The sequence below is a fragment of the Lepisosteus oculatus genome, chromosome 15, assembly GCF_040954835.1.
Source record: "Lepisosteus oculatus isolate fLepOcu1 chromosome 15, fLepOcu1.hap2, whole genome shotgun sequence".
Classification (NCBI taxonomy): domain Eukaryota; kingdom Metazoa; phylum Chordata; class Actinopteri; order Semionotiformes; family Lepisosteidae; genus Lepisosteus; species Lepisosteus oculatus.
Genome location: NC_090710.1, coordinates 24,834,051 through 24,846,591, shown reverse-complemented (window position 1 = coordinate 24,846,591; position 12,541 = coordinate 24,834,051). Strand labels below are relative to the sequence as shown.

The 12,541-nt window shown below is 33.0% G+C and overlaps 1 protein-coding gene across 1 annotated transcript in view; it reads left to right on the top strand.

Moving 5' to 3' along the window:
- Window positions 1-9,829, top strand: part of LOC102697646 (NALCN channel auxiliary factor 1) — a 159,131-nt gene extending 149,302 nt beyond the window's left edge. The window contains exons 2-3 of the mRNA XM_006639160.3: window positions 1,935-2,106; window positions 3,006-9,829. Coding sequence (XP_006639223.2) covers window positions 1,935-2,106; window positions 3,006-3,304 — 471 coding nt within the window. The 3' untranslated portion in view covers window positions 3,305-9,829. The remainder of the gene's footprint in view (window positions 1-1,934; window positions 2,107-3,005) is intronic.
- The last annotated feature ends 2,712 nt before the right edge of the window (window positions 9,830-12,541 follow it).

Sequence of the window (12,541 nt, the reverse complement as noted above, 5' to 3'; positions counted from 1 at the left end):
TGTTAAGGTCTCTATGCAAGGCTGCGAATCCGGAAACAGGACCACAGACAGGGTTCAGGGAAGACACACAGGGTTTATTGTGAAGGCAGTGAGGGGTTACAGTTCATGATCTGGTGCACAGGGGAAAGCAGCCTTAGGCATCCAAGTCCAGGCAGGTAGTCAGGGGGTAGTCCAAGATCCGAAAAGCCAGGTAATCCGACTGAGATAAAATCCCCGGAATGGGGGGAAGCAGGACACAGACACGTTGTCACGGAACAGGAACGGGACTGGGGACGCCGAGTCCAGGACTCCGTGGCCAGGATGCCGTGTTGAAGCCTGTGCAATCGGGCCACTCCTGGACCCGCTGGCACCCAGGCATCCGTCTTCCAAATGCTGAGCCCCAAAACACCCGAGGCTCAGCGTTAAATAATAGCACGAAAACAAGACATAGTGTACCAGATAATATATTATATATATAATATATATAATATATATAATATAAAAGTCCGAAGGCTAGCCAATTAGAGCATCAACTAGGGGAGGGATGCCCACCGTGACAGGAACAAAGATCTTGCTTTTGTATGGGAAGCTAAGGATACCTTGACTCAAAAGTGTGCACAGTCAGACGTGCATTGTCACTGTGGAAATGTCAGTTCCAATCACTAAGTAATGAAGCCCAGACTTGCATTACAGATTTGGGGACTATATAATATCTCTGAAACGTATGCAAACAGAACTTTACTAAATAGAATTCAGATATTTAACCTCACATACAGCCTCTGGGCAGAGTTCAAAATGTATGGACTCGATGGCATTATCCACAAGTCACAGTCATGTGGCACATGAAAAGTTACTTTTGAGCTGAATAAAACACTGATGAAAGATAACGCAATTTTAAACTTTTATGTAATGTAGTCATCTATATTTGATATGAAAATGTGGGTGCCTTACCATTTGCTCATTTGTTAGGTTAGTAATTAACAGAAACTAACATTACACTATTACTTAAAAAAAAAACTTCTGACCGCTTGGATGGGAAGCCTGCTGTATTAGGGAATTTTCAAATCTCTGCCCTAAAGATTTCCACTTTAGTTTCAAATTGTTGTCCTGTGGTTTTATTTACAATAGGTAATGAAATACTTCCCTGAGCCATACCCCTTAGGATCTTAAATACATCAGTCTAATCTTCGGTTACTACTTGATCGTTGTGTCTTCCCTTACACATCATGCAATGTTATAGTACAGCATTTCAGGACATACTGTAATAAATGTCTCCACCTACTGGATAGCAAATGTAGGTGCAAGGTTCATACAGTATAAACACCTACTGTAAAGATTGAGAAGCAGGCACTTTTTAAGCCTTTATTGTTTTTTTATTGTACTATCATATACACTACAACCATCAATTAACCGGACATAGAATACAAAAAATATTCAACCATGTTTTCTTAGTCTTGTACACAAAGGCTTTCTGATCTGAATTGGGTACAGTATATGCATTGAGAAACATCATATTTATCCGTTAGATTTTTTTCACATACTGTACTGTATTAGAAGACATTAAAAATACTTTTAAAGCTCAAGTCACAACCTTTAAAGCAAGGGTATGATTGATAGATATTTTTATTTGTTATTTAAACATTTGTTTATTTTTCTGATGATTAGTAAATTTGAATTGTTTGCTTTATTTCTATGAAACAATGTTAACTTTAAATCTCATACTTTGATGCAGAGAATTTTGAAAGGATAGTGGTAAAGATTTCAGTACATTTATATATTTTCTGTGTTAAAGATTTCATTAAATTTAAATATTTTCTTTTATTAATTAGTTTCTTCTTACATAGTTGTGGGCAAAAATCAATATTCTGATCTTTGTGATAACGCTACCCAAAATGTTGGTCTGCCATCACTGTGTGCAAACCTAATTTACACCAACTCAATCTTGTCTTTTACAGAATGTCTACAAACCCTGGCTGTGTTCCCAGTATTTTGAGACCACACAGATCCACTGCAGTAACAGAATCCCTTGCAAGCAATACTGTTTGGAAGTCCAGACGAGGTGTCCATTTATATTGCCAGACAATGATGATCTTATCTATGGAGGAATGCCAAGTTTTATATGTACAGGTAAACTACTAGGCTTGCCACAATCCACATTCCTGGATATTCATTCATTGGGGATACAGTAACAATACTAACATGTGCAGGTAGAGACTGTGGTGGATGTACATAAACTTGCTGTAAACTCAAGGTACCTTTGTGACTCCAGCAGCTGTTACAGTTTTCAGTCAAGGATTGGTATCATGGCATCTCCTTTGATTAGAAGGTGCACTGTACTGCATCCAAGGCCTTAGCTGCCCAATTCTGATTGATTTGATAACATTGGAATGTCCCAAAATGATGTATAACAAATATATTATTGATTATTGATTGAAAAACAAGACTACTCTCAGTCCTCAGGCTCTTCTGTGAAATGCAGTTTAAATAGCCACAATCAATAAAAAACATAAAAAACAAAAACAAGGAGTACATGTACAGTAGATCCCACAGAGCTCAGTAGCTGCTGATGGATGAACATTTTTGAAGAATTAAAAGAATTATCCTGCATATAGTCAACCTGAATTCCATGTACAGCATTGTACAGTAATACAGTATACAGTATACGGTAAGATTTTATTTATCCATTTTCTTTTTCAACTTTTGTTTCTCTCTGTAACTAGCACTGGCTATGCCTAGCATGCCAAGCAAATGTGGCATACAGTAAGTCTGTAATAAAAACAAAAACATACAGTAGGTACTATTGGTGTTGTTCACCTTATTTGTCACAGGAAAGATAACTCTCGTGTTACACTCCAAGTGGAGAAAAAGATGAATACTTATTTCTCAAAATGTCCTGGTTTTGATACAGTATCTCCAAAAATGACCTATTACGGTATTACTATCCATTATTTTGTAGACTGAGGATTACTGGATATGTTATATACTTTTATTTGATAGCCTTCTTGTCTGTTTTGTTTGCATCACAGGGCTTTTAGAAAATCATCCGACAAATGCAGAACCAGAGTGCTGTGATGTCAGATGGGACTTTATACCAGATAACCAATCCAAAGGGACAATAAAAAGAACTGACCCCATCTTGTGTCATCATAGGACATCACTTGCAACCTCTGCAGCTTCTAGACTGTGTAACAGCAGGCTTAAACTTTGCATTTTAGTTCTAATTCTTTTGCATACAGTTGTCAGTTTGACTGCAGCACAGAACTGTATGGGATTCAGTTTTGGGGAAATATTTACACTAGAGGAGAACTCAACCAATGAAGAATAATGGAGTTATCCATGTAATCACTGGATTGGCACTTTCGACGCTCACTGCTGCCTGCCACAATGGCTGTAACGGAGACTAGGCCTTTGGGCAACTTCATCAAAGCCTTCTGGGTGCAGGATGGAAAAAGGTGGGCCCACATTTACCAGACTACTAGGACAAACAATCAAAATTAACAGGAACCGGAAAACACCACAGCCTTTATTGACAGAAAGGCTACCTTAGAACTGAATTTTCTCACACCATTTTATACACTGTGTTTTAATGTTTGGATTTCTTTTGCACTAGGTTACTACAGGATTTTATTTATTTATGTATTTATTTATTGGGGGTGTGGGGGGGGAGGGAGGGAGGGGGAAATTGTTCCTCAAAAGCAAAACCGAGTCTTTACAATGTCTGTACTTGTCACTGTGTGTGTGTGTCATCCAAGAGTTTCTATCTTTTGTAGTCCTGCAGATTTCTAAACTTGCAAAAACACAAAACCTGCTGCTGATGCTTTTACAGCATGGCATAGTAGAAAGCTTGCAAATCTTCATGTGAACACGCACACATGCACATAGAAAAATGATTTGTCATATCTTTAGTACAAAAAAAGGGAAAAAAGAAGAAAAATAGCAGATGAGTCCACAGTAACATGCACAAATGTGTGCCTCAACAACTGTTGCATGAATCAGCAAAGCTGAGCAACTCCTAAAAAGGCATGGGACTCCTTAGGTCTGAATGTGAAACATAAGAGAAAACCTCTTCTGAGCCTCAAATGGTGGATTTGGTCAAACAAAATCATTTGTATGACAAACTGTAACACCCAGGGTCTCATTCTGTAGAATTCCAGTCATTTTCATTTTGGTCAGTTGAACAGTTCAGCAGGTGCTCAAAATGATTATTTTACTTTTGACTGTTTTTGCTTTGATATTTGCTATTTCATTTCAGTCACTGCTGCATTTCTTGCACAGGTTCTGTGTCAAAAGTTTTTTATATATTTTAAAGCATGCAGTATCAAAATTTACAATGAGAAATTCATATCTTCGGCAAGTTTGATTTTTTTTTTACGAAAAGGAAATTAGGACCTTTCTCCTGATGAAAATAACCAGAATCCATGTTTAGAATAGCTCTTCCAGAGATAATTCACAGCATTTAGAACTTCAAAATCATGGTAATGTTAATGTTACAGTAATTGTGTTTAGGAAACAATCTGTTAAGCTGAAAATTTTCAATAAATAAATGACCTTGCAGCACCTAATGCAACTATAACTTTCAAAGGAGTCTGATTGAGAGCTTTTGGATTGTGTGGGGAATAAAGACTAAAACCTACTGTATCATTATCTTAAGACTCCACAGAGGATAATCATAAGAAAAACTGGTTAAATATTAGATCTAGAGTATTACATTTTTTAAAAATAAAGATCTGTTCAAGCTAAGAGTTATCATTTACCGCAGTATACTGAAACTGTTGGTATTTCATAGAAAATCCCTAGAATTTAATTAAAAAGCCTCATCTTTGATATTATTTGTATTTTTTTATATTTATAGCAGACGTACAGTATGTAAATAATAATTATATTTAATAAAATGCAGAATGTTATTTATTTTTACAATGCATTTTATTCTGTATTCACCACAAAACTATTAATGGTCGCCAGTGAATTTCATCTGAGAATATTCTTGGTATGCAAACATGGATTAACTGGACTGAACAATATAAACAAGAACAGCAAGATATAACATTCATTCATTGGTTGAGGGGAGGATTGATAATAGTATAGGGTGCTACATTGCAATGATTGGCTTATAAAAAAATGAAAGGCAATGAACTACAAAGATAAAATTGCAGCCTAACGTTATGTGTGTTCAGTATTTTAATACAGGACAGATGTTTGAGTTATGTCCTTTATTTATTAAGAATTCAGAGTGTTATTCAATTGTATGTACTGTACTGTAGCTTGTATTGACTAAAGGGCTTACAACCTATATGTTTACCCTAAAGGACTGCATTTTGCTAAAGCGGAGACATGCACAGGACATCAATTCCAAAGAATGAGAGCTAAATTTTACAAGTGAAAAAATATATCATAAGGGTCAATGTTTATATTCAGCGTACCTTTCAAATACTATAGAATAATGTGAGTCACAAAATATGTATTTCCCAATTACAATATTTATAATCAAGTAAATATTGAAACTGCATGCTAAAAAGTGTGTTAGCCACAGTATTATTTTGAGCAATATCCTGCTTTCAAAATAAAACTTTGAAAATAAGACATTAGACATAACCTATCAGTGCTGAAGATACATCTTCCATGGCTATAGCAATGTGTACAGATATAATACAAAGCTGCTCACAGTGTTTCAAGAGTCTGAAATTAAAGGGAAGGAAGATTTATAAGGGCTGATTTTAAACTACACATTCCTTCCGTTTTTATCAGTGTACTGTTATTCCCAAGCAGATACAGCAACATAAAGCTATAAAATAAATTTATTGGGTAGCAGAAGAGCACACATAAGCATTTAATTTTCTAGTGCACAGAAATATAATCTGCTTCATTATTATAAATAAAAATAAGCACAGGAATGAAAAAGGATAATCTGTTATTGGTACAATTTTAGCACCAAGCTAAAATTCTGCTTGGAGTGTTTAATACTGATGTTGATCATCTGTCTTGACAGGCAATTTTCATCACTTTTCCATCTGAAAATAGTCAGATATTTAAATTTATTTGGAAATTATCCAATCCTTTAAATATTGCTGTAAAGTGTAATCAATGATGGTGAGATATGAAAGATAATGAATCAATAACTAAATAAAATAAGACAGTAAACAACACAGTGAAGTGTTTAGTAAAAAAAAAAACAATTGATTTTTGCTCTTTGGAAAGAGCCTGTTAAAAACAGACACTAGGAAATTAGACCATAATATTTTTAGGATAAACAGTCATTCAGTCATTGATTTCTATTCAAATACATTTTATAATGGTTTGACCATTACAAAGTTATTTAATGTTTCTCTCTGTTTTATGATTATGATGCATAAAATATGTCTCTTCTTGATAAACCCATATATAAATGCTTTGGCGTGTTTTATGAAGTATGTTTACATTTGTATATGTGGTGCTGTTCTTACTATAATGTAGTATACTGTATGTGGATGAGTAATAAACTGAAAAGCCTTAAAAATGAATGAATGTAGGAATGTACAGCAAGAATGAAAAAGGAGCAATACTTGTATGTCTTTCACATTTTTGTAGCTGAATTATAAATAATGCTGTAGCAATTCAAATCAAGTACTCGTTCAACTGACCAACATGTCCAACTCATCCTCATCTTCAAACAGTTTGTTATAGCTTTTATCTACCTCTGCTGGGCAAAGGCCATTTTGAATATACAGTATGACTATCTGTATTTATTTCTTTGTAATAGCATATTTGGCTATTTGTAACTGAATCCACTGTTGATGAAAGGGGCCAGAATAACTATGTAATTCCATAGTAAACAAAATGAGCCACTGCCATTTTCCAATTGTAACTCCAAAGTCGGAACTACTAAAGGATTTAGACTACAATGGATTAAGTCACAAAGGAATTGTTCCAACCAATATATTACCATTTAACATACTGTACACTAAAGTAAGCCTAGATTGTCTTGAAATTCATTTGGTATTTGTATTTTGTGATATTTAATTTGTTGAAGTACCATCCATTGCATTTGTTTAGGTGTACATCTTTACTCTTGCCCTGTAATCCACAGTGGTATGATGTATTTCAAACTGATGTATTCAAAATCAGAAGCTGATGTGGTATAAAGGATAGTGAGATTGTAAATCTGAATTCTGTGAAAGGTATGGTATTGAACAGTTGCCTACAGAAAAGCAGTAAAAAAACTTTGGAAGATTAAACATAATTTGTGGTTCACTCCACTAAACTGCTAAAATTTCATGGCCTGCTTAATATTTAAGTACAGCAAACATCGACAAATGAGAATCTATAAGTACAATAGAATAAGATGCTATTTTATATAAAATTATAATAAAGTAGTACAGGTTAAGAAACTATTTTTGAAAAATATTGTATTTTAATAGTGCTCCATTAGTCCACAATCATTTTTAATTAAAGCCATCATAATCTGTTCTGTAAACTTTTTATGGAAATATGAACATAAAAATATCATCATCCAGTTTTATATCATGCAAAGATGTATAGTAATTTTGAAGGATCTATTATAAAAGTTTTATCCCTCTTAAAAGATGGAGTCTTAAGTTGCTATATAAGTCATATAACTAAGAACTCATAAAGAATTAATTAAAACATTCACCAGCCAAGGTGTACCCTGTTATTGACCTCTAAATGTAAAAGAGTTGGTTTCCCCTCTTTTTCTTAAACAATGAGAGAAACAATATTTTATTCTTAAGCTGCCACATATTTAATACAGCATCTAGAAAGTATGAATTTCTTTTATTTCTGCAAGTTTAGTTTACCCAAAAACATTCAGTATCTTGGCAATCTCTGCCCTTCATGTTCTTTTGTGCACCCAAAGATGGATTCACTGGCATAATGTCTCTGTATTTCCATGTTGTCGATAGAGTTTTGCCACATACAGAACTTAGGGGATAGTCAATGTACTATACTGGGGTTTACTTTACCATACTCCTTGTCAAAGCACTTGGGTTCTCTACTTATACATGGTGTGGAGAGTAGAACACTTCACTACTACAGTGCCTATTTACTGTATACAGTATAAATGCAGTATATAATGCGGTGAAAAAGTAAGTGCGCCCCATTATGATTTTATGGTTTAACATATTTAGATATTTAACATATTTGACCTTTACCTAGTCCCTGCCAAGTCCTAATAGTAAATAAAACTAACCTCATATAACTTACAAATAACTCACAAAACTTCTACTTTGTCATTATTTATTTTAAAAGCTGTTGTAATTATACACAGCATATCACATTAGTTCATATAAATTGTGTAATATTTTGGCTGGTGAATGTATAAGAGATTACATTAACATGGTACTGTATATGCAAGGTAAGAAACTTAGATTGAAAAGTAAATCCTAAAGATTATCCTACATTTGATAACCATGTACTTAATACTCGATTATACATTCAGACCCTCACACGCTTTAATATTATACAGGGCTTTGTTAACAAGCATGTTAGTTATTCAATGCTGTACAAAAAAGTAGCCATTAATTTTCTATTACTATTCTAAGAAAGCACTGCAACTTACAGAAAATGTATAAGTGGTCATCTGCAACCCATACACTTCATTGTTACTCATATTGTTTGTACTGTACTGTATGTAACCCTTGAACTGTCCTCATGGGTATACAGATATACATCAGTGGACTAAATTTGTCAAAACAACAGTTTCACATATACAGTAATAATGACACTGTACTGCAAAGGTTTCTCAACTACCCAGACAGACAAAGGGTTAAGTTGCTCATTTTTAATCTTGACTTTTAGAAAGTCAAGATTTACTATTAACATTAATTTTATTACTTTAAATGGAGAACTAAAAAGACTGAAAGGAAATGAGTTCTCGCCATCTTTGGCTGACACTATAGTTGAGAGCTTTTGATTAGGAATGCCACCTCTATGGCACAACATGTTATACCAGAAACAAAACTATGAAGATACTTTCAAAAAAGGAATTGTTGCATTTCAAAATGTATTAAAACTCTGCATTTATACAGTTATTAGTATTTTACTGCAAAAAAACAAAACAAAAAAAAAGATACTATGCTTGTCTGTTGCAGAAATACTGAATCTTAATCAGGTAACACTATTACTGTATGTACCTGGAATGCATGTTCTTGTCCTGTATAGGTGGCAGACCTGTATTTGAATGTTTTTCAAACCTATAATTGTGACTTTTCCAAAAAATGTGTTACTATAGGTAATATTGTTTGTCTTTTGTTCTGTTTCACATTGGTTCTCAAATAGTTGCTTTAAAACATGTTACCAGAAAGCCATTTTGTTAAAACTACTTATTTTATGGTTAGAAATTGCCAATAATGTTTATGTATGCATACATATTTTATAAAACACATTTCTGTATGATTTAATTTATCTCCAGCATGGAAATAAGAAACATACAGATTAATTAAATTTAATCATTAACTTTCAGCTTCTAAATGTAATGGTTTTCTTTCAATTTAATGCCTTTATGTAGGTCATACTGTAAATGAAAATTGGTCTTAATTTGCTGTATGACCTACCGTATGGCATAACTATTTACAACAGTACAATACAAAAACTTCACTTTGAATAATAGCCCATGAAAGAGTGCAAGTAATGTAAAATACCACTAGTCTGTATCAAGGCACAACAAAATTAAAAAATAACTGTGAATGAATTGATTTGGTCAAATACACAAAATATTATTACAAGAAGTTAAGTACATGGATCTGTTACTAAAGTTACCACCATGTTTGTGAAATTTAATTGATAACTTTATTACAAAAAGTTATATTTTTCAGGAAGTCTTTTTCTGTTTTGAATTAAAGGAATACCATGACTCGGATATTTTTATTTATTAAAAATGCAGTTTTTAAGAGGGAAAGAAATTTTCTTTTAAAGATTTATATTTCCTCATTTTAGTGTGTACTGTATATGAATTCCATCATCCCTGTATTAGCTGGAGTTTCATTTGATTCATTCAGCTGCTGTTCATAAATTTGTTTGTTCTGCTGACTTTCACAAATTACTCACATAGCCTCCAACTCCGACACCTGAAAAATAAGTAAAAAAATAAGGAAATAAGTCAAAAGGAAGCCATGACATAGATTGGGAGTGTGTGGAAATGTGTTTGATATATGTGTGGCATGTTTTTTTTTTTGCCTTGTAAACATGCTTGAAAGTTAAAAGTCATAAGGCATGTGCAATTATTCTTTTTAACTGCAGGGCTGTGGAAGTGTTTGCCCTTGCAAATCTTAATGAAGTAAACAATGAATGCAAAAGCATGAGATAGTATTTAAAGACATGATGATAGTAACGATAAATAGACAGCACTGCAACGACAGAATCTTGGATTCTTTTTTCTGATATTGCAAGGAAAGATCTCCATACTTCTTACTTTTGGGACTTTAACTCAAGAATGTTAAGATACTATACATATGGGAAATATCATAACCCTTATCCAAATAATAGGACATTCTTCACAAAACAATAGCTTTTGTTAACTTCTGAAAAAGACTTTCCTATTGTATGGTGACCAAAACCAACAATTTCACCTTTGTGTAAGAACAGAAGCATAAAAGCAAAACAATGAAAGTATTATTTGGGAAAATGTCAATTCTGCCAACGTTATGAACAAATGATCAGAGAGAAGCCTGAAGAACAACTGTAAAAATCTTCAGACAGATAAACATGGGTATCTGTAACCTACAAACGAAAAGAGTTCAAGGAAGGTCACTTTTAAAGAAATCCAATGGTCATAGCAAAAAATATAAAATTATACCTAAGATGAAAATAAGTGGAAAGCTTCTGTAACCAGAAATAAAAATGTCTAATCTGCAGGAATCTTATTAAAGAACAAATATGTGCTGCCGGAACACAAATGAATAACCTTAACAACCAGAGTTTTTAGAGTACTGGTCAGCGTTAGAGTAGTCTGGTAGGTTATGGAAGGGATGTTAAACTAAAGACTGCCTCATGTTTTTTTTTGCCTTTTGCTCACATGGATTTAGTATTGCCGCAAAAACATAAAGATTTCTTTAAGAGGTTCTATTATCTAATCAGTTTAATTTAATTAAGAAATTTATGAAAAATACAAATTCTCACCTGGAGGATTTCGGAATGGGTCCATTTTATTTCTTGACATAATTACATTAAGTTCATTCCATAAATACTGGTGTTGCAATGGTAGAACAGCTTTTCCTACTGTATGTCAATTGAAGCTGTGCTCCTAAAAAATGCTTATTTTTTTCTTTTTAGGTGAAAGCCATTGTAAATGTCAAATGGAGTTTTGATAAAACTAAAGCATAATGCTTGTGGCTGAAAACAACAAGCTGAGATTGCTTTGACAGAAATAAAATGGGACCCTTTTTTAAAATCATTTGGTGTATAAATATACAGTACAATGTGAGCAGTTTCAGAGCAGTCTTTGTTCACCTAATAAGGTTGCATTGTGAAGGAGTCAACTGCAGCATAAAATATAGAATTCTTTTCACTAAGTGACCTCTTTTTCTTGTAATTTTTGTTGTCAAAATTGTTGTCTTTGTTGTGTTCTGGAATGTCAACTGGAAGTAGATGTAAAAATGGAGACAATATCTGAAAGATACGCAATTATACAACTTTTTTATTACTGTTAGTACAAAAGGAATAAAAAGACAGGTTTTCTGTTTTCTGATGGACCATGTGTTTATGGAGATTTTTCTTTTTTTCTAATATTTAAATCCTGTAGATCTATGCAGCTCTTACTTGTGTTTTGTTATCCTACAGGTTGTAAATATATCACAAGACAGCACTTCAATGAAATTTTGAAAACCTATGCCTCCTTTAATATTTTTGTTATGTTTATTATTATTTATTTCACATTTCAGATCATGAGCTGAATTTATTTGGAATTAAATGGACACAGTATTACCTTACCTTATTTTCTTAGACTTTTAAAACTGGTTATGTTGTCATATGTGGAATAAAACATCTAGAAATATAACTATTATTATGCTGTATTGCAATATGATAGAAAACTTTAGTTCATTCATTATCTTTAATTTTTTATAACTTTGATGAAATAATTTATTACAAACTCACAAGTCATAATCTTTTCAAAAGGACAAAAAGTACAGTTAAATTGACTAAAATGTTCTAAAAATAAATACAGAGATCTTAAATGACAGTGTCTGTTGTCTTATATTTTGACTACAGCTTATATCCCCGAGTTGTATGTGCAAAATGTTGCTTTTTTATCAATAAACTTGTTTTTTGGAAATTGCACTTTGAGGGATAGAAGCAGAGTACACTCAATTTATTACAGCACATACTGTAGTAGGGTCTCGACATCAAGAGTATGGTGCAGAGAATAGTCTCAAAAAGCTAAATTTTAATATTACCAATATTTTAATATTACTGTTGCATGTACAAAAGTATGTAATACAGTATGTTTGGTTAAAATACAAAAGTAACACTCCCTTATATGGTTTTTAAAAGTACTAATGAATTGACCTTAAGTCAATTTAAATAACATTATCAAGTACAAGAAACAAACTTACAATAATCCCTCCTCTGCCTG